The 20,896-nt window shown below is 37.7% G+C and overlaps 5 protein-coding genes across 7 annotated transcripts; 2 read left to right on the forward strand and 3 right to left on the reverse strand.

Moving 5' to 3' along the window:
• Positions 1-438: 438 nt before the first annotated feature.
• Positions 439-4,405, reverse strand: LOC104819482 (cytochrome P450 71A14-like). The gene is made up of 4 exons (XM_010549571.1): positions 3,987-4,405; positions 2,411-2,905; positions 1,885-2,166; positions 439-1,131 (listed from the first exon to the last, which is right to left on the reverse strand). Exons 1-4 carry the CDS (start codon positions 4,380-4,382, stop codon positions 802-804), a joined length of 1,503 nt encoding a protein of 500 aa, XP_010547873.1. The 5' UTR covers positions 4,383-4,405; the 3' UTR covers positions 439-801.
• A 2,414-nt stretch (positions 4,406-6,819) lies between these two features.
• LOC104819483 (protein ROOT PRIMORDIUM DEFECTIVE 1) lies at positions 6,820-9,054 on the forward strand. Of its 2 annotated transcripts, XR_772816.2 has the most exons (3): positions 6,820-6,970; positions 7,156-8,591; positions 8,705-9,054. XR_772816.2 is itself a non-coding variant. In XM_010549572.2 (2 exons), the coding sequence occupies exon 2, from the start codon at positions 7,229-7,231 to the stop codon at positions 8,456-8,458; it is 1,230 nt and encodes a 409-aa protein (XP_010547874.1). In that variant the 5' UTR covers positions 6,820-6,970; positions 7,156-7,228; the 3' UTR covers positions 8,459-9,054. The 2 variants fall into 2 exon arrangements, 1 of the variants encoding a protein (XP_010547874.1); XM_010549572.2 differs by having other exon boundaries at positions 7,156-9,054.
• A 62-nt stretch (positions 9,055-9,116) lies between these two features.
• Positions 9,117-11,686, forward strand: LOC104819484 (aspartic proteinase Asp1). Its single transcript, XM_010549573.2, has 8 exons — positions 9,117-9,326; positions 9,449-9,566; positions 9,826-10,049; positions 10,202-10,429; positions 10,543-10,684; positions 10,900-11,100; positions 11,201-11,273; positions 11,355-11,686. Exons 1-8 carry the CDS (start codon positions 9,163-9,165, stop codon positions 11,480-11,482), a joined length of 1,278 nt encoding a protein of 425 aa, XP_010547875.1. The 5' UTR covers positions 9,117-9,162; the 3' UTR covers positions 11,483-11,686.
• A 1,675-nt stretch (positions 11,687-13,361) lies between these two features.
• On the reverse strand, positions 13,362-16,480 carry LOC104819485 (F-box protein At5g39450). 2 transcript variants are annotated; one of them, XM_010549575.2, is made up of 3 exons: positions 16,236-16,480; positions 13,926-16,132; positions 13,362-13,755 (listed from the first exon to the last, which is right to left on the reverse strand). In XM_010549575.2, the coding sequence occupies exons 2-3, from the start codon at positions 15,806-15,808 to the stop codon at positions 13,719-13,721; spliced, it is 1,920 nt and encodes a 639-aa protein (XP_010547877.1). In that variant the 5' UTR covers positions 15,809-16,132; positions 16,236-16,480; the 3' UTR covers positions 13,362-13,718. The 2 variants fall into 2 exon arrangements, with proteins under 2 accessions (XP_010547877.1, XP_010547876.1); XM_010549574.2 differs by having other exon boundaries at positions 13,926-16,480.
• A 2,052-nt stretch (positions 16,481-18,532) lies between these two features.
• Positions 18,533-20,785, reverse strand: LOC104819486 (pentatricopeptide repeat-containing protein At2g13420, mitochondrial-like). Its single transcript, XM_010549576.2, has one exon. The coding sequence runs from the start codon at positions 20,620-20,622 to the stop codon at positions 19,063-19,065; it is 1,560 nt and encodes a 519-aa protein (XP_010547878.1). The 5' UTR covers positions 20,623-20,785; the 3' UTR covers positions 18,533-19,062.
• Positions 20,786-20,896: the final 111 nt, after the last annotated feature.

The raw sequence follows: 20,896 nt of genomic DNA on the forward strand, positions 1-20,896 counted from the left end.
CGTCACGATTCGTTGCTTGTTTTGTGCATATGATACGATGGAACCGAAGATCGACCAGATTTTTATGGTTCATCTATGCACATTTCGTTTTCGTTATTTAAAAGCAGAATACTTCTTTTTTTTAAAAAAAAAAAAGAAAAATTCCAAAAAAAAATACTAAACTTTTTAAAATTGACAAAACAAAACATAAATTTAAAAAAAACACTAAACTTTTTAAATTGTCCAAAATAATATATAAACTATTCGACGAGTGTTAAATTAAACAAATATACGAAAGTGCTTACGTGACGAATGAAAGTTTAAACTTGGCCTGATATTTTTTTTTAAACCATGTCTTAATTTGAAACTCATAGAATAGTTAAAGTTGGACAATTTAAAAAGTTTAGTATTTTTCTATAAAAAAAAATTAGATACTTTTTTTTTTTATCAAAATTCAAATGTTGAGAATTCTTTTTTTATTTTTCCAAAAAAAAAGGAAATTTTGGAGTGATACAAATATATGAACTTGTGTATATACTACACGTATAACAGATTGAATTGAGTTCTCCAACCCAACCCAACCCACAATACATTAGACTCAATCCATACTAAAACACAACTATATATGGACTATATTGAATTGGAGTGAAAATGCGTGAAGTTGGACCGACCATATTGGCATACAACTAACTAAATCTACGTGGATTATTACAAGCTTTTGATAAATTAATAGAGTATCCTTTTACGTGTTTTTATTCATTACTGCAGTGTTCCGTGCGAGTTGCATCTGAACATATTTGTTTCAAGGTGAGCTCACGTGTCTCAAGAAGCTGGGCATGCGTAAGCAACAAGAGGGAACTTGCGGGAAACTACAAGCCCTCTTGATTCGGCCAGATCGTATTGGTCTCCTTCCGGTTTGGACACAGTTCTCCAATTGAACCGGTTTACGACATTGGCTAATACCAACTGGGCGATCACCAAGGCAAACCCCACTCCCGGGCATAACCTTCTCCCTGCTCCAAAGGGTATGAACTTGGCATCTTGTCCGCGGAAGTCAACCGATGAACCCAAATGCCTCTCGGGCTTGAATTCTTCGGCATCTTGTCCCCATGTTGCAGTCTCCCGCCCGATTGCCCAGAAGTTTATCAATACCTTTTTCTCAGAGAAAATTGAATCTATGTTAGCAAAGATAACGCATGTGATTGTAATACTTTTCAGAAGCATACTGAGTCTAAATGGAAAATCATCGAGTTGAGTAAATCTCTAAAGGCATGAGACAAAGAGAACAATTCTTTGTAGAGGAGCAAGCACTTAGACCACTAGGCTACAGGGTCTTGGGTAGGGGTGTCAAAGAGGTCGGTCCAAACCCACACCCAATCCGAGGGTATTGGGTTCCCCGAATTTTTTGGAGTCCTAAAAACCGAGCGCAAAGCCTGGTCCTATAAGACTCTGGCTCAAACTCAGGTCGGATCGACCGTTCAATTAGGTTTTTTTTTCTTCTTTCGTTTGAATCATTTTTTTCAATATTTTCTTAAATATTTTCTTAAATAGGGTTACAGACAGATCCTAAACCCTATTTGAATCTGATCCGAGATTCGACTTTTTTCAAGCTTACAATTTCAAGCCCGAGTCCGATCTTTTTTCAGACGGGTTTGGTTTGATTTTAGATCTCGAGCCAAAATTGACACCCTAGTTTTGGGAAAGAAACATCTAACACCATGTTAGATTTAGGGTTTGGATATCGTATGATAACATCTTATACGTATACGTAACTATAGGGGTACTATATTGTAAATATACAAAATAATTTACATCAAAACGTTCTGGAATAAAAATTATTCCAGAGTAGCTATATATGTTAAAGTTTGATAAAAAAAAATGTTTGAAGCAACATTAGAAATTTACCTGTGTACCGGCTGCTATGTCATATCCCTTCAGTTTAACATCTTCAATACACTGTCTTGGAACCAACAAGGGAGCCGAAGGATGTAACCTTAGAGTCTCTTTGATCACAGCTTCCAAATATTTCATATTCCTAACATCTTCTTCCGTTACATATGATTTATCGCTCGAGATTGTACGAATCTCGTCCCGTAGCGTTTCCATACACTCTGGATGCCTCAGGAGCTCCGTCATCGACCATTCCATGAGTGCTTCAGTTGTGTCCGTTGCCGCGATGAAGATATCCTGAAAGGAAGTGTTGGAGCCCCGCATCAACCATATGTGGGGACAATTGAGTCGTTATAAGGCAATGGACACCATCTCCCGACAAGTTAGCTTTCGGGATGAGTTATAGGTGTATTTTATGAGAAAGCAATTACAGTTCAAATATTATCTTTATAAGCATTTGTTTGTACTAAGATTGGTGAATGTTAATATCAATTTTCACCTCAAATCATAATAACGGTACGTATAGATCGGTTTCTCTTACCGCGAGAAGGAGTTTAAGACTAACGTCGTCAATCTCGAACCCGACTGAATTCTCTCTTTGAATGGAGAGCAACACATCGACGAAGTCCACTATCTGTTTATCCCTTTTGTCCGAATGCTCCTGAATCACTTTTTCTAGGAATTCGTCGAACTCCTCTATAATTCCTGTTATTTCGCCGGCCACGCCACGAAGTGTGTCTATCCATCCCAATGCGGGAAAATAATCCTCGATGTAAAGCCGGCCGAAAAGGCTTACCAACTTTCTCGATAGCTCGCGAACATTCGCCCTGCCTGCCCCGCCGCTGTATTTCCCTCCCAACGCGACTCTACATATCACGTCGCTCGTAAGAGTCACGAAGGTCTCGCTCAGGTTCACCGCCGAAGAAGATGAACATGTCCTCTCGATCTTCTCCATCGTCAACCTTATCTCTTCTTCTCTCACGTTTCGGAAGGAGCTAACCATTTTGTTGCTGAGGAGATGCAGAACGTAGACACTCTTTTTACCAAACAAAAGAAACTGTATCAGTTTTTAGGGGAAAAGGGAATGGTTACTTTTAACCATTGATGAATAAAGTTGGGGACACGTTTAAATTGTTATGAACAAAGTTATCTCATACTTTTCATAAGGATTTCAGCACAAGTAGGGGTGGTCACTTTTTTTTTTTTTTGGTTATTAACCGAGTAGCCAAACCTTATCGAATAAGGTATAACCGTAATCGAACAGAATCCGATATAAAAATCGAACAGTTATGACTTCTCTAAACCCAAAAAATCGAAACTGAATCGAATAAAAAAATAACCAAAATTGCAAAAATGAGTTTTTTACCGATAAAAAATCGAAAATCTGAACGATCCAAATCAAAATTGATATAAAAACTGACCGAAAAAATTTAATCCAAATATAACCAAATTAAATCCAAAACGAAACACAAAATGGTCACATTTAAGCATTTGTTTCTAACTTTTACACTTTTTGTTTATAACTTTTACTAGGTTTTCTAACCTTTCCATCTTTGAGCTTTCTGCTGCATCTCAAACTATCTTTAGTTATAAGAAAATTCTCATATTAATACACGAATTTGAAAAAAAAAATCTCAAATAAATATACAAACTCTTAAAAAAATTTTTTAAAAAAAAATATACGAACTTTTTCTTAATTACTGCATTAAACTTGAACTTTAAAATAATTCTCAAAGACCACCATGGTGATATTTCGGAGTAGTTTAAAAGTTTAGAGCTTAATTTCATGCCAGTATTTTGGAATCATTTAAAAATTCATTATTTATTTTCATTGTTTTTTTTATAAAATATATTGGATTTAATACAGGAGTTAAGTAGAGGTCATGTATTTATTGAAAATTTTCATGTATTTATTTGCGTATCAAAATATTTTTTATTATCTATTGTTTCATGCACCGATTTTTAGATAATATAAGGTTTTCAAACCAACTAATCCAAACCCGACATGTGGTATAATTAACCTTGAAAACTAAATCACTCAAAACGTTATGGTATTTGACTGAGAAATAAAAAACAAAATGATTTTTTTTTATGCACAAGAAAATTCTTTCTAGTACCTTCATCTGTCTCCAATATTCGCCATAGGGCGCGAAGACCATGTCTTGGCCACCGCACATTAGCTTCGAGATAAAGTTCGAACTAGGGCGGCTTGAGAACGCACGATCCTGCGTTTTCACGATGTCATGGACCACGTCGGCCGAGGACACGACGACGATAGGAACCCTTGCCAAGCGGAGGAGCATCACCGGTCCATACCGTTCACTAAGCGATTTAAGCGAGCGGTGAGGATGTAATCCGAAATCGAGGAGGTTTCCTATCACGGGCAGTCCCGGAGGAGACGGAGGCGGGTTCGCGATCTTCTTCTCGGAAGCTAAAGACTTCCGTTTGGGAAGAAACTTTAGGAAGAGGATGGCTAACAAGGTGAGGCATAACAAGGTGAATGCCGCTTCCATGTCTTGGTTTCAGGAAATCACCTAAGGCATGTAAAGTTCTTTTTTTTGTGCTATGATTTTATAGTACCACTTAACCTAATCTGTGTATACGCGTGATTTGATGAGAAACACCAGAAGTCAAAAGGTTTAATTTATTGCATTGTATTGTGAAACATGCAACACACACGTAAGGTTCGTTTCTTTTTTAGTTATCATGAGTTATGGTTTTTCCAATCATAATGGTCAAAATGAGCCAGCTGCAAGGGCTGTATCATATTTTGTGATGCATATTATTCATGTTTAAATGATAATGTTATAATGATGAAATATTTATTGATTGAAAAATAGTTGTATCACCCAAAATTTCGATAGTTCAACCGGTGAAACGGAGACATTTAGTGTCTATCTCGCCCCTAATTCGAACCTCGAGTTTGGAGAGGGACATTTACACGATTTCTTTGGGTTTCGTCTAAAGATACCCAATTACAAAAAAAAAAAAATAGTTGTATCCCTATATATTCAAGTTCCTCGTAGGAAAGATGGATCTAATATAATATTCAGACAAAATGTTTTATTTCGTTTTCTACGTAGTCTTATAAGCCTAAACAACTTGTTAAGAAACTTTTAAAATTTCTAGAGCAATTGTACCCAATTCTTTTTCATTCGTTATAAATTTTATAAATTTTAGATACAAATTGTTAAATACTCCCATAATAAAATTTAAATTTGCTCTTTAAAATTATAAGTTTCTATAGGGAGTATTTGCGTGCTAATTTACAGAAATATATACATTTTATAAGTGTATAGAAAACCCTAGTTACAATAAATTGCATATCTTTATAACTTCTTGTAGTTTTTGGTTGTACTATGTTCATATGTTGATTTGCAAGCCAAATCGTTGAAGAATTCTAGTAATAAAATGGGAATGTAAAGCTGCTAGAAACGACAAAAACATAGACATTTTTATTTCTTGACGTGAATTTATATAAAAAAAATAGACATTTTTTTTAACCAATGCACGGATTCAATTTGTATGCATGTATCAATAATTATTGAATGTAGATTCAAGATTGAATGGATGGAGGTTGCGACGAAAATGTTAATGATATGATAAAAGCGGGATGGATGAAACAGAGATAAGTCACGGGGGTTTTTGCGCTCGCAAAGTTCCTATACAGTTGAAAGGTAAACTCTATCGCCATAAGATCCGTATTGATATAAGGTAGTGAGTGTTGGACGGCAAAAGGGTAACATATGTCCAAAATGTGTATGACCGAGATGAAAATGCTGCGATGAATGTGCGGACATACATGAATAGACCAAATTCGAAATAAGAGTATTAGGTTCAATAAACTTCCATATTATTAAAAAAAAATATTGAATCATACCAAGAATAAATGTTGAAACTAGAGTTTTCGAAAATTATTTAATACACCATATAAAAATGTCAACTCTAGTTGTTTACTAGTGTTAGGTTAGAGCATGGATGGTTAATTTAAGATGTGTTTTTGTCATGTCTTAATTCAACATAAAAGTCCATAATATCATCATTAAACAATACGTGTCTCGAGACTTCCTAAGTCGTAATAAAGAAGATTAATTCATTGTTTTGCCACCGAAACCATTAGTTGTTCTTATGTAACCGGTTACCGTCTTAGAATTTTCGATTGTTTTCACGTAATTAATTCATCTACTTATATTTTTTTTAAAAAAAATTTCTGAAAATTTCTGAATTTGTAATTTGATGTAATATTAATTTCTGATCTTGTAGGTGCATCTATTTATTCCCGAACTTGCATGTTTGAATACAACAATTCTTAAACTTGCATTTTTGGACACAATAATTCCTAAATTTACATTTTTTAATACATTAATTCCTAAACTTTGCTTTGATGAATTAGTGGTATAGATTATTATGGAACTGATAAGCAAGTTTAAGAATTACTGTGTTAAAAAATGCAAATTCGTAAATAAATACGTGTACCTATAAGTTCAGAAATTAATATTACACTAAATTACAAGTTCAGAAATTTTCACATATTTTTTTTATCACACAATGAACATGTTAAAATCGCTAATGCTTCCATGAATTCTTAGACCTAATTGAAAGGCTCCATCCGATATTCGATTATCAACACGATTCATTTATCCCCAATTTGGGTAATTGATCAATCGATGAAACGAGGTGCGAATCATCTGTTCCGTCCGGAGTTTCAACCAAAATTTATCGCTCCCTTGAATTAGTTTGAACTTATAGTTCAGAAGTAGATATTTTCATGAAAGTTCACTTGGTGAAAATAGTTGGTAGACATTTTCATAAAGGTTAAAATGACATTATAAGCAAACTGTTGGTATTTGGGTCTTAGCCCAACCCATTTCCTTTCTAAGCCCCTAAATCCACTTCAAACCCTAAACCCTAATTTCCTCACACCCAACCCTCGAATTAATATACAAAATTTAAAATGGTAAATTCCATGAAAAACCTTCAACTCGAGAAATGAAACCTTGAATTTGTATTTCGGGAATTCCATCGCGTGTTTCGTGCTTCACTCTCCTCTCCTCTCCTCTCCCTCTCTCTCTCGTTTCGTCGGTGATTTGTTAATCTTTCGGTATGTGATTTTACTTTGAGATTTGGTTCTAATATGATTTTAGTTCGAGATTTCTGTCGATTCTTGTTTGATTTTGAGGTTTCTCTTGTTACGGGTTCTTCTCGGTCGATAGTCCTTCTACGAACCAAATTGCTCTGTTTCCATCGTTCAGTGTATGCATTTTAATCCTTGTGCTTCTATGGCAGACCAGCGATACGGATAAATCCCTAGAACCCTACCACACTGTCGTCTTGTCTGAGGAGGGGAGGGAGGGGGAACATGATTTTCCTTCTCCGAAATGGCTCCAAACTCTTAAACCCTGGGAGAAAACTTCAGACAACAATCTTCATTTCAATTCCTTTCAGTCTCGCAAAATCCTTCTCTCAATCCACCTCCATACCCAAGAAGCAAGATCGAGTTCGCGACCATGGATTCGATAACTACATGGAAGTCGAAAAGAAGATCCGCAAAGTCGTGAAGTTTCAAAACCTCATTAACTCTCAGCCAAACCAGACCATCCCGATTTCTCTTCTCGACACACTCGCTCGCCGACTCGATCTAGGGTTCAAACAGCACGAACCCGGTGCTTTTCTCCTCAAATTCCCTCATGTTTTCGAAATCTACGAGCACCCAGTTCAGAGAATCCTCTATTGTCGTCTGACCCGGATGGCTTTGGATCAGATCCAGCAGGAGAAGAACGCTGTTATGGCCCAGATATCCGACGCCGTTTTCCGGCTCAGGAAGCTCATCACGATGTCAAACACTGGTCGTATCCGATTGGAACATGTCCGAATCGCGAGGAAGGAATTCGGGTTGCCTGATGATTTCGAGTATTCGGTAATTCTGAATCACCCTCACTTTTTCAGGCTAATTGATGCTGAAGAGACCCGAAATAAGTACATTGAGATTGTAGAGAAGAACCCTAGATTAGCTGTTTGTGACATAGAGAGAGTTAGAGAGAGAGAGTACAGGGAAAAGGGAATGGATGCTGAGGATGTTAGATTCGCCTTCATCGTGAATTTTCCTCCCGGGTTTAAGATTGGCAAGTATTACCGTATTGCTGTGTGGAAATGGCAGCGGCTTCCTTACTGGTCTCCGTATGAGGACATTTCCGGGTACGATCTAAGGTCCATCGAAGCACAGAAGAGACTAGAGAAGAGGGCTGTGGCCGTCATTCACGAAGTGCTGTCTTTGACGGTGGAGAAGAAGATGACACTGGAGAGGATTGCCCACTTTAGGAATGTGTTTAATTTGCCTAAGAAACTGAAGGAGTTTCTTCTGCAGCACCAAGGGATATTTTACATCTCGACCAGGGGAAATCTCGGGAAACTTCATACAGTGTTTCTCCGTGAGGCATATAAGAGAGGGGAGTTGATAGAACCCAACAATGTGTATTTGGCTCGGAAGAGATTGGCCGAGCTTGTGTTACTGAGCCCTAGAAAGGCAAAGGTCGATGCAGAGTTGGTTAGTTATAGAACTCCAATGGACGATGGAGAAGAAACCGAATGACAGAACTGGGTTTTGTTGATATCATCAGTCCGTGGCCATGCCTTGTTGCTCTGTGTTGCATAGCATGCTATACTGCTTAGCTATTTTCAAGAGTTTGATGGAGTGGAGGCTTGAGGATTGGAGCCATTTCCAGGTAAATATTTACGCGACTTTGTGAGTTAAAACGTGTCATTGATTGTCTGGATGTTTTTTGCAACAAAAGTGATCGCGTTTCATCAAAGAACCTATTGTGTCCTCATCATCTAGGAGCTGAGAAAACCTTTGGATTGAACTGGAGGATCTTAATCTTCATGGAATCAGACCTGTGTACGGTACATCAGCACAAACATTTTCAAAATTGTGAGAAGGTGGGTCTTCTAAATCGTAATTGCGAATGCAGCTGCTGCAGGCATGGATTGCTATTACTTTACTGAGAGCCTTGGACAAAGATGTGAAGATGATGATCTAATGTCGGGAAAAACAAAGACGAGGAAGATAACTTGTCAATGTATCAAACAAAGATGTGAAGAAAAAGACCAATCTTTGTAATAATTAAAAAAAAAAACCATTTAGTAAATTTCTGGACCGTTTATTCTCAAACACTCGCTTCTCTGTCGTTTTCTTTCCTCCACAAAGGCTTCGAGTCATTGACCCAATAATATAGTTCTTATCATTATTACTACCATTTAATACATCGTGAGACGAAGAAAAAAGAAACGAAGAGAATGAAAGTGGGGGTGTTGGAAGTATTGTTAATGGCGTCCTCGGTGTTGCGACTCTCGTCGGCAGCTGATTTCAGACGGCGGAAAACGGCGACGTTCGGCGGATTTTCCAGCAGAGCTTCCTCCTCTATCGTGTTCCCAGTTCACGGGAACGTTTATCCTGTCGGGTAACTTCAAAACTCTGTCCGAGTTCAGACAAGAAACAAAACACAAAAAATATCTTCCTCTGCTTGTTTCCCGGTTCTGATTTCTCTATAATGGGTGTCTTTTTTGTGTTGGGTTGAGATAGGTACTACAATGTTACCATCAACATCGGACAGCCATCGAGGCCGTACTATTTGGATCTTGATACAGGTAGTGATCTCACATGGCTCCAATGTGATGCTCCTTGTGTACGTTGCGTTGAGGTAAAATTCCATTCCAAAATCTCTCTTTTAGTTACACAGTAGGCGGAATTCTCAGAAATTAGACATAGTTATGCCTTGAATTCATCTTAAATTCCCATCTTTTCTTAGATTTCGAGAAATTTCCGGAATGTTCACTTGGCTTTGGCTTCTCCTATGTTTTGATACTCTTTGTAACCAAAGGATCCGTTTTTCCACTGTGCTTGACGAGATTATTGTCTGAAGGGAAACATGTTTGTTTAAATGGGTTTTTGTCTTTCAGGCACCTCATCCACTTTACGAGCCCAGCAGTGATCTTATCACCTGCAACGATCCTCTCTGTAAGGCGTTGCATTCTAATGGCGACCGTATATACGAGAAGCCGGAGCAGTGTGACTATGAGGTTGAGTATGCTGATGGCGGGTCATCTCAAGGAGTTCTTGTTAGAGATGTCTTCTCCTTAAACTACAAGAACGGAGCCCGGCTCAACCCCCGTCTCGCCCTCGGGTTTCCACTTCTCGAATCTCAAATCTTTTCCAGATTCTGCATTTTTCATTTCAATTCTCAGAATTGTAATTCATTGCCAGCATATAGTATCGTCTCAATAACAATCTTTAAGGATGTCCTAACTAACAGAGTTTCTGAAACATATGTAACAGATGCGGTTACGATCAAATTCCCGGCGCATCAAGTCGCCATCCTCTTGATGGAGTCCTCGGTCTAGGGAGGGGAAAGGTTAGCATCTTGTCACAGCTTCACAGCCAAGGCTACGTGAGGAATGTTATCGGCCATTGCTTAAGCAGTCTTGGTGGAGGATTTCTCTTCTTCGGAAACGATCTTTACGATTCCTCGAGGGTCTCTTGGACACCAATGTCAAGCGATCACTCGTAATTAGCCCTTCCCTCTCATATCTGTCCGGTTCAAGAATGTCAACTTATACCACTGACCATTTCTGTTTACTCTGAGCTACAACTTGACAACTCTGTTCACCGATTGTCAGAAAACATTACTCTCCGGCTCCGGGGGGCGAACTTCTTTTCGGTGGTAAAACCACCGGGCTGAAGAATTTGCTTGTAGCTTTCGACAGTGGCAGCTCTTACACATATTTCAATTCGAAGGCCTACCATGCCGTCACAAACTTGGTGAGTGTTTCCGAGAAACCTCTACTTACATTCTGATATGATCCGATTTTAAAGATTTCACAAATATCGACTGAACTTTAGCTTGTGTACCCTCTAAAGAAAAGTAGCATTCTTGATCTAGATTTAGTCCATCATCGCATTTCTTGTCACATTAGCAAATCGAATAAAGAAAAAGGTTCAAGGGTTTTCGAAATCTTTTGTCTTTGGATTTGTAGCTGAAGAGAGAACTAAGTGGGAAACCATTGAAAGAAGCACGGGACGATAGTACGCTCCCTCTATGCTGGCAAGGCCGTAGACCCTTCTTGAACGTGGACGAAGCCAAGAAATACTTCAGGCCCCTATCTGTCAGTTTCAAAACCGGCTGGAGATCCAAATCTCTCTATGAGATACCCCCAGAAGCCTATCTGATCATCTCTGTAAGCGCTCTCAATATATATGTAATCCAAATTCTTTTGGTATATCACCGAAAATCATCGGCTTTGAAATGAAAAAAAACACCCATTTGAACGTCTTCAGACGGAGGGAAACGTGTGCTTGGGAATCTTGAATGGCACAGAAATAGGCCTCGAGAACGTAAATCTCATCGGAGGTGAAGTATTTTCAGTTCATGATCCAACCAATGTGTCTGAATTTGGAAATTCCATGTAAATACCGATCCCGTTCTTGGCAGATATATCGATGCAAGATCAGATGGTGATCTACGACAACGAGAAGCATGCCATCGGGTGGATGCCCTCCTCTGACTGCAGCGAGATCGCGTCGCTAAAAGTTCCAGAAGGTTATGCATATTATACATAAAATCTCCGTAGATTGTAAGCTGACAGAGAAGGTAGAATGTACATTTTCACAACATGAATTAAGAAATGCTCTCTGCTATCCGATTTATTACTTCACTTTGGTGAAACTTCAAGCATTTAGAAATCCTCTAAGGTAGTTAGATTTTGGTTTTGATACGAAGATATCAAGAATATGAGTGATTTTGTATAGTGAATTCAAGATTCATGTACCTTATCTATTTTTTTTCATAATATAATAACAGTTGTACGAATTATACCTATATCAGATGGTTCGACCGATAAAAGATGGGGTAAAGTTCATTCCCAATCCAAGTTTGAATTTTCATTTGGTAAGAAACATTTACATGGGTTTCTTCGTTCCTTTAATATGTAATTGGGTGGAAGATCTGGTCAAAACTTACGTGTTTGCTCCCAAACGAAGATTTGAATCTGTGTTGGAAAGGAGTTTTCTCCTATCTTTTATCAATTGAGCCACTTTATTTTTAGTATAGTTAACACATTTTTACCTAATTAAATTGATGATATATAGGTAGAAAAAAGGTTATATTCGGTTACGGTTTATTCGAGTTCGATTTATTCGTTTTACAGTTATTTCGGGTTCGGTTATTTCGGATTTGAAATATTCATATCCAATATGATATATTATTTTAATCGGTTCGATTCGATTCGGCTATATATTGATTGGATTAGATTCAGATAGATTTTTTACCGTATTTTTTTTTGCGTTTGCATCTAGAGTCTTATGTATTAGAATTTATAAAATACATATATATTTCGGTGAATAAATATAAGTTTAGGGTTTGTTTGGTAATAAAAAAAGTATAGAATTTTTTTTATCTTATGTTTGAAGAGTACATGTATATTTCGACGAATAAGTATAACAATGGATTTTTTTCTATATAATACAAGACTTTTTGTCGACTTTTGAATAGTATATAATTTTTTTTATGATTTTTCTTAAATTAAAAGATACGATGAATATCTTCGAAAAATATAAATATAAAGAATATTTTAGAATATTATCTTAAATTTAGATTTGATATTATTTCTGGATTTTATATATTTATATTGATTAAATAATATATTATGTAATTATATTTTTACCTATAAATATTGTAATATTTTATGTTAAATATTGAAAAATTAAACGATTCTCAACTCATTTCACTATTATTAGATTCAGTTCGATTTTGTATATTCAAACATAATGTTCAGTATTAGATAGTGATGTAAAACGAGTTGGGTTGAATCGGACCGAACCGGTTCATCAAGAGTCAGCCCATTTTTAGCTCATATCGTTTGATCCGGTTTTTTATGAGTTAGAAAAATTCTGACCCATACCAAATTATCCGTGGTATAAACCAACTCATATTTATTTAATTATTCAAAAAATCTTTTAAAATTAAATAAAAATTAATAATTTGAAATTTTTAATATAGATGTTTAACATAACAATCCATAAATCTATATTTAAATAAAAAAAATTAACAAAAAATATGATTTCGTGTCACCAAACCAACATAAAAAAGTAATATATACCAACCAACATCAAAAATCAAAATATGACAAAAAAACATATATCAACACTAACATATAATGAATTCTAATTTTTATTTGCATTTGCATTTTCAATTCCTACACCAAAAAGATATTTTTTATACCATCAAACGAGCCGATCGAACTGGATTGGTTGGACTCACACTCACAGCGAAATGAATCGTTCAGTCCATTTTTATTTGGCCTTTTATTTTTTCAATTCGACTCGTTTGCCGAGCCTGGTTCAGAAACCTAGCTCATTTTGACATCACTGGTACATGATACTATTTTGTTTGCTTTTCCTTATCACAAAATGGTAATTTAACATTTGTTTCAACTCCTCATCCATAATAATTTCTACATCGAAATGTAACACTGTGAATTTCCAAGTCGGACAAACATCGGAACACAAACATTACATCGGTGGCACTATGCCTTTGTTAAGACAACCCGCTACGAGTCGGCTATGTCGTGTTCACAAGGAACCGAACTAAAAGCTTGTTCTTAAACAATCATTCATGCACAGATCATGAGGCGATTAATTAGTAGACGCTAACTCACAAATATGAGTTTCATGAGTGTGAATGTAAGGAACAATCTTCTGCTGTCTTGTACGAAAATTCGCTCGGCTATTCCCTTCGAAACCCCTTTTCTTTTCTCATCCAAGCCTCGGTTATTAGCATTGAGGCTTCGGAAACTTGTTACTTGGACGGACGCGTTTCCAGAGATGTTCTTTGCCTGTGAAAAGAACAATCGGAGAATCGTTATAGTAAAAGGGCGAGAGCTTCTGTTCATCTCGACATCGAGAAACGCAGTTACAAACAATATATCTATCTATGTGTATGTGTATGTCTATATATACATATGTATACGCGTATGTGTGTATATTCAGGAAGGGTGGAACTAACCTTGGGGAGGAGGAATTTGCATAGCCAGTGAACACATTGGAGTATGACTTCGTCAAATAAGTGAAATTCAGAATTGGGGGCAAAGGCTGCAAACGGTCGCCTTTCTTCAAAAGCTCTTGCAGGTCAAGTCTTTGCAATGTCAAGACAGCTCTAGATTCCTTCCAAATGAACGCGAGAAGGCCGTTGTCAGTCACGAAAAGGGTACCGGGTTTCGCACCGGGATATCTGAAACCATACCCATTTGCAATACCCTCTCCCGAGAAAGCATGCTCGACAATAACCGGAAGAGAATCTCCATCAATGTCCCAAGGAAATGGCTCGGGTGAAGGCATGTCGATATTCACTATGAACATGGCCGATCCATTAGGATGCAATACATAATGAGTGCCTTCCAGTATCTTTGTCGCAATGAGAAGCCTCTCCCCTTGGGATTCTTCGTAAGAGAGTAGAAGTAAGAAAAGAGCTTTGCCTGGTTTGTCTTCCGAGGGTTTTCCCGGAGGCCAACCAAAGGTTCCTCCCCACAAACCGGCATATTCTTGGTCGTCTCTTGGAAGCCTAATCGGTAGTTTATAAAGTGCAAATCGGCTGTCATGCATGTTAGGCCAAGCCCGATAAGAAGAAAGCTTGGTAGTGGACGCCTCTAGACTGAGACCTACTGATTCGCCGGAGCTAAGAAAGTCATGGAGGTTTGCATACCTAATCTCGCTGCTCGAAGATGTATTCTTTGAAGTCCCATGGCCATGATTGCCATTACTCGAAGTCGACTTCCCGAGAATATTCTTGATGCTATTTCTGAAATACCCACTAAAGCTTTTCCTACCCGTGCTCTGTACCAGACTCTCGTCATTGCTGTTGTGGGACCTGGGAAAACCTCCGCCATTATCGAAATCCTTCCGTATCACATTTCCATATACCTGTGTAGGATCGTAATGCAATTCATCCTCCAAGTTCATGATGTTCCAACTGCCACCAAACTTCTGCATTTTAAGGAGCGCGGATCTGCGTTCCAACAACATCAGTTTATCTCTCTGAAAATTTTCGACATCGTCTCTCGACCTAGGAAACAACGGCCCGCTTAATGAATCGGGTACAAGTAATCCCACATGGCTGGTGACTCTTTCGAGCAACTTTCTCCTATCACTAAAAGCTAGCTTGCTAAACGGAACCCGAGAGTCGTTCTTTCCAAATGCTGCCCTCTGAGATCTAGACAGCACGCTATCTGACCTACAAACCTTTCCTGAGGCTTCTCTTTCGGAATGAGGAGCACAAGATTTACAGTGTAACAACTGATCCCAATCCCTTTGTCGCTTCGGCTCAACCTCAAGCAAAAGTATATTGCAGTTCTTCTCAATGGCTTTAATAGAACCGGGATACAAGCAACAACGTTCGTTTTCTCTCCCGTGAAGGAAAAAACCGGTTGAACCATCAAAACCGCTTATAATTTCGAAGACGGGTGCCCAAAGAATGGGGCCTTCATGAATCCCCAATGGTCCGACCTCCTGCGGAATTATCCGACACCCGACAACAGACAGAAAACCAGGCATCACATAAACCACATTCCCCAGTTCAGGATTTTGGTGAACCCAAATGCCAATCAAAGGCTTCACCTTGACAAGAAATCGACAAAGGGATTTGTAGGAGGAGATACCAATCCCCCAGTCGACAACTTCACGCAGAGACAGAACTCCTACGGCTTCACATTGTGAAAGCCAAATCTTGTCGGAGGCCACAAGGGCACAGAGGCTTTTGCAACACAAGCTGAGATTACAAATGTCCCTCGGCGAAAGAGAGCGGGAGATGATAGCAAATACATCGTCATGAAGTGAGAGAAGCAAGCTAGGAGGGGCACATGACGATTCAGACGAAACATCACCAACCTTCATGTATCGCTAACTCGATTCACTGAAAAATCTCTGAGGCTAAACCAGAAAGAAGCTTCACGAATGTGTAATTCCACACAAATTTTAATGGGTATCGACAAAATTCGTGTTACCGACAACAATCGGGATTAAATTGGAAGCAAATTCCGACAGACCCTGTCCTCAAAATCGATGAAGCACAAGCTTACCGGATTTAGGCAACGAAGATCGAACCAAAACCTGGGGCTCTCCGGCTGAATGGCCAAATTCAATTCCGGGTTTGCCTCAGATCGAACCCTTTCCTCACAGCTCAACAACATGAAATGGAGAACACGAGAAATGGGTTTCCTTCAAGACAACAAAATTGAAGTGGATCGGCTTCAGATTCCAATACAAGAGAAGGAAAAAGCAAGAATGAATTTTCAAAGTATGAGAGAAGGAGAAACACCACGAGATATAGAGAGAGGGGGAGGAGGGCAATAATGGGCGTGGAATAAGGACCGAGAAATGATAATGTCAAAATCAGCACCAGGGAAGTGAATCAAAAAGCGAATAGCGAATAGCGAATAGAACTCTCTCTCTCTCTCTCTCTCTCTCTCTCTCTCTCTCTCTCTCTCCCCCCACTGCCCACTGGGAAACGATGGTTGACGGGAGAGCGAGAACACGATGACTGACTGAACTCTTGAAAATTCTGATAATTATTTTATTGGGTTTTTTTTTTCTACGTGTCTGAACCATTTCTCGTTTTATATACGTTACCCTTTCCGGTTGTTTTCTTTTCTTTTTCTCTAGTAAAAATTCTTTTTTGGATGTTTACTTCAGAAAAAAATTATTACTTTTTTTTTCTGGACAAAGAGAACAACGAAAAGCCTTGAAACAAATGACAAATTTTTGTTTTGAATTTCCATAAAACAATTGTTTTTTAGAATACCTATTCAATTGATTTTTTTTAATTTGAAAATACACTATATTTCGAATCTAAATTGAGAAATAATTTTATTTTCTTTTTTTTTTATCATTAAAACTATTTAATCTTAGATTCGGTTAAATTTAATAAAGGCAACAAATAATAACTAGGTTGCTGACATTTTAGTAATAAGTATTATTATACAAGGCTTTCCCTTTAAACCGGTTTAGATCAACTTAATCGGTTCCGTTTAAAGGGCGGAACTTGTATAAAATTTTGTATCCCATTTGGATCTATACAAATATCGGGAAAAAAAAATCCAATCTATTTTAAACTCTTCTAAATTTAATACTATAAAAAAATAGCTTATCATCCTATAAAAATATTTCGATTTCAACTATTTCTATTTCTAATTCGAACTATTAAATATTTATAAAATCATTATTTTATTTGTTATTCTTAACATCATAAATCCTTACATATGATTTAAGAAGTATAATTCTAACAAGAAAAAACTTGTAAATTACATAAAAAGTTGTAAATTAAGAAATATATATATATTAATTTAATATCTACTTAAAAATATAGGTTATTTAGTTTATTCGAGATGTAGGTGGCATTATTAATAGGATTTTCTGTCTATAATTTAGGTTATTAAGTATGAATCGAGCGATAATTATTACTTAAATATCCTTAACGAATATTGTTATTTTTAAAAAGTAATTCATATGATGATGCGATACGATATTTACAATAGTATATCTTATTTCATCAATTATAAATTGACACGAGTTGGAGACTCCGAGCAATACAATAAAGTCGTAAAATGAATGAGGCCGTGTAAGAAGAAGACTCCCGACGAGTTTCACCGTTGGATTCCCTCCATTTAATCGTAACCGTCCAATCCATGAAAAATCAACGCCTTCGATCGAATTATATCTTTCTTTGTTTTTCTTTTTCAGTGAAAAAAAAAAGCATTTACTTTCAAATAATTATTTAAATTGTTAATTATTTCTTTTAAAGTTTTTCTTGTGCAAGATGATGAGTTACGATGACATGACTGAAAAAAATCGTGTTAGAATAGTTACATAGGAAAATAAAATTCTTATATAAATACACCAATTAATTAAAATGAGCACCCTTGACGTGATAGTCAATCATAAATTTTAAAATAAAAACTTAAAATCAAAACCATATCAACGTCATATAATAAAAATATCATATAATAAAAAAAATACAACAAACACGTATATAAATACACACACACATATATATATATATATATCATATACATGCTTATAGACATATATACATCTATACACATATACATATATATTTATACACAAATATAAAGACAAATACCATATAAACATTTATATACATATATATACACCTATGCACATACACATTTCTACGCACATAAATACATATATACATATTGATACACATTTATGCACATACATTTATACACATGCATATATGCACATACACATGTGTATTATAGATATATATATACATATACTTTTATATATGTAATGTACACGTTTATACCATACACCCGTAAATGTGTGTGCGTATAAATATACATATATAGGTATAAGTATATGTGTATATATGAATAGACAACCATATCATAACATCATGTCATCTAACACTGTTATGTTCATAAAAAATGAAAAAGAGCAAAATTTTGCATATACATATATATATACAATTTGCATCGGCTTGACCATGAAATCAAACATGGCCTTTCGTCGAAATAGCAATTCTTTCCAATACGATCAATATCTAACTTATAATTTTGGCAAATTTTAGTACCTAAACTTTTAATATCAACGACCAATCCGCAAAATGACGATCATTGATATCGGGCAAGGTATGATCATATCATATAGTAAACCACTGATGGGTTAAAAAAAGCAAAAGTTGATAGATTAAATTGTAAGAACAATGATGAAGTATAAATCGATATAATAGATGTTGAAGCTCCTGCTAGGCGAAGAAGAAGTTACCAATTGGGCGAGAGGCATCATCAACTCAGTTACATGTCGGAACAAACCGAACTGATTCCGGCTTTGTTGGATATAGCAGACACATGAATACTGGAAAGAGGGTTTGATCGTCAGTTGTCTTTCACTCGCCCTCCGCCTCCATTTCAGCATCTAAACAGCAAGCCAAATTCGCGAATAAGTCTTACGATTATCGGTTGAGACAGTATTTTGTTGATGTGATCTGTTCTGAATCTTTCCGCCTTAGCAACATCTCGAGAGGCTGATGAACGGATAATATCCGCAACTGAAGTCGCAAGTATCTCTGGGCAGATCGCTTGACCAAAAATGCTCATTTCGTTTACGTTGCTTAGTATGAGGATTCATCTCCTGTACGGCTCAAAAGGGTAACTCTGAAACTCAGAGCCGAACGTGATGGATTCATCATCAAGCTTCTTCTTCAATCTTCTCCAAGTCCTCAGCTTATCAGACTGTATCAACCCTTTATACAGTGTCTCGAAAGTTAGCTTTTGCGGTAAGAAACCCTTCTCTATCATCTCCACAAAGTGCCCACAAGCCTCCCTCCACTTCTCCTTTGCACACAACCCATGAACCAGTGAAGTGTATGAATCCAAATCTGGACCTGTCTCACTTGCTTTCAGATCATCCCATATCTCTTTCACAATATCCATCTTGTTCAAACTTATGAACGTACTCAGCAATACATTGTAGGTCTGTGTAGTTGGTTTGCACAATCCAATCTTCATTTTTCTGTACAGATTCAAAGCCCCATTGGCATCTTTTCTTCCTCTGTATTCTTTGAAGAAACAGTTATACGTAGCAGAGGAAGGGCTTATTCCATTTTCCACCATTTCGTTAAGCAGCTGCTCTGCATCCTCGAGCCTACCACAGGAACAGAGGCACTTCACCACCGAAGTATACGTTTCCATAGTCGGGCAAATCCCTTTGTCCTTCATCATATTCAACTTCTCCAAAGTCAATTCAGGCTTGTGTGCTCGGCTATACACATGGAGGACGATGGAGAAGCTCGTGACATCAGGTTCCATCCCTCTCTTACGCATTTCAACAAACACCTTCTCTGCATTCCTCACTGTCTTCTCAAATCTCTCTTCAGGGTGCAAACTCGCCTTCCGACAAATCCCATTGAGCAAAACATTATACGTAACGACGTTTGGTTCGATACCCAGTTCAACCATCTCCTTCAAGAACCTCTCCGCCATATCGATCCTACGAATCTTGCACCAACCACCAATCAAAACCGTATATATCTTCTCGTTAACCCCGAACTCACCTCTCCGTTCATTGAAAACCCCAGCGGCAGTCTTCACGTATCCGTATTTGCAGAGCGTATCAAGGAGGAAGCAGAACTCCTCCTTACCGACCCAATTGTCGACGAAGCACGGCGCATCGTTGAACGCACGGATGGCCTGGCGCGTGAGTCCGGCCCCGATGAGACGCTTCACGAGGATGAGAAACGTCTGTGAATTGGGTTTCACGTTCTGTTGCTCCATCTCGACGATGAGTTGCCAAGCGACGTCGAATTGGCGAACCCTAGCGAGGATGTCGATGACGAGGTTGAAGGAGGTGGGGTTTGTTGTGGGAGGGGAGGGCAGGGAGCGTAAATACTGGAAGAAGGCGAGGGCAATCTTGGAATTGTGCTGGAGGCGGAGGAGGGTCTGGTCGACGAGGTGGGGAGAGAGAGAGACGCCGTGAAGCTGGAGAGACGATTCCATGAAGTGGAAAGGGTTGTGATGGCTCACCAGAATCTGGGCTACCAATTCGGCGTCGTTGGAGGGTTCGAGTATCGGGAGGCCGAGCTTTGTTTTGCCGCCATCGTTTGCGGCGATGGAGAGGGAAGAGAGTCGGCGGAGTACGGAGGCGAAGCGGCGGAGAGGAAAAGAAGAAGAAGTTAGTTTCAGCATTGTTTCGCAAGCGCAAAGAAGAGACGGCTTTGGATGCAATATGAAGAACTAGATATCATAATGTTGTTTTCATTATGCATATAGTCTACAATTTCACACATGAAAAGATAAAATAAAATTATAATGTTAAACCAACGGCATTTAGGAAATAATGAAAGGCTATTTCAGACAATCCACGCTCCTACTGTTCATAAATCAAATCTATAGATTACAAAACCCGAAAAAAGATACATGTTGCAAATATCTTTCGGTGTATATATTTTTATAAAAAAAT

This window comes from Tarenaya hassleriana, unplaced genomic scaffold (genome assembly GCF_000463585.1).
Source record: "Tarenaya hassleriana unplaced genomic scaffold, ASM46358v1 Cleome3, whole genome shotgun sequence".
NCBI lineage: Eukaryota > Viridiplantae > Streptophyta > Magnoliopsida > Brassicales > Cleomaceae > Tarenaya > Tarenaya hassleriana.

What these genes read in the sequence shown, in the direction of transcription:
- LOC104819482 (XM_010549571.1), bottom strand. Translation starts at nt 4,382, where the DNA reads ATGGAAGCGGCATTCACCTTGTTATGCCTCACCTTGTTAGCCATCCTC. An exon ending in AATATTGGAGACAGATGAAG is followed by an intron (nt 2,906 to 3,986) that starts GTACTAGAAAGA and finishes TTTGGTAAAAAG; the next exon opens with AGTGTCTACGTTCTGCATCT. An exon ending in GTCTTAAACTCCTTCTCGCG is followed by an intron (nt 2,167 to 2,410) that starts GTAAGAGAAACC and finishes ACTTCCTTTCAG; the next exon opens with GATATCTTCATCGCGGCAAC.
- LOC104819483 (XM_010549572.2), top strand. Translation starts at nt 7,229, where the DNA reads ATGATTTTCCTTCTCCGAAATGGCTCCAAACTCTTAAACCCTGGGAGA.
- LOC104819484 (XM_010549573.2), top strand. Translation starts at nt 9,163, where the DNA reads ATGAAAGTGGGGGTGTTGGAAGTATTGTTAATGGCGTCCTCGGTGTTG. An exon ending in CCAATGTCAAGCGATCACTC is followed by an intron (nt 10,430 to 10,542) that starts GTAATTAGCCCT and finishes ACCGATTGTCAG; the next exon opens with AAAACATTACTCTCCGGCTC. An exon ending in GAACGTAAATCTCATCGGAG is followed by an intron (nt 11,274 to 11,354) that starts GTGAAGTATTTT and finishes CGTTCTTGGCAG; the next exon opens with ATATATCGATGCAAGATCAG.
- LOC104819485 (XM_010549575.2), bottom strand. Translation starts at nt 15,808, where the DNA reads ATGAAGGTTGGTGATGTTTCGTCTGAATCGTCATGTGCCCCTCCTAGC. An exon ending in GCAAATTCCTCCTCCCCAAG is followed by an intron (nt 13,756 to 13,925) that starts GTTAGTTCCACC and finishes TTCTTTTCACAG; the next exon opens with GCAAAGAACATCTCTGGAAA.
- LOC104819486 (XM_010549576.2), bottom strand. Translation starts at nt 20,622, where the DNA reads ATGCTGAAACTAACTTCTTCTTCTTTTCCTCTCCGCCGCTTCGCCTCC.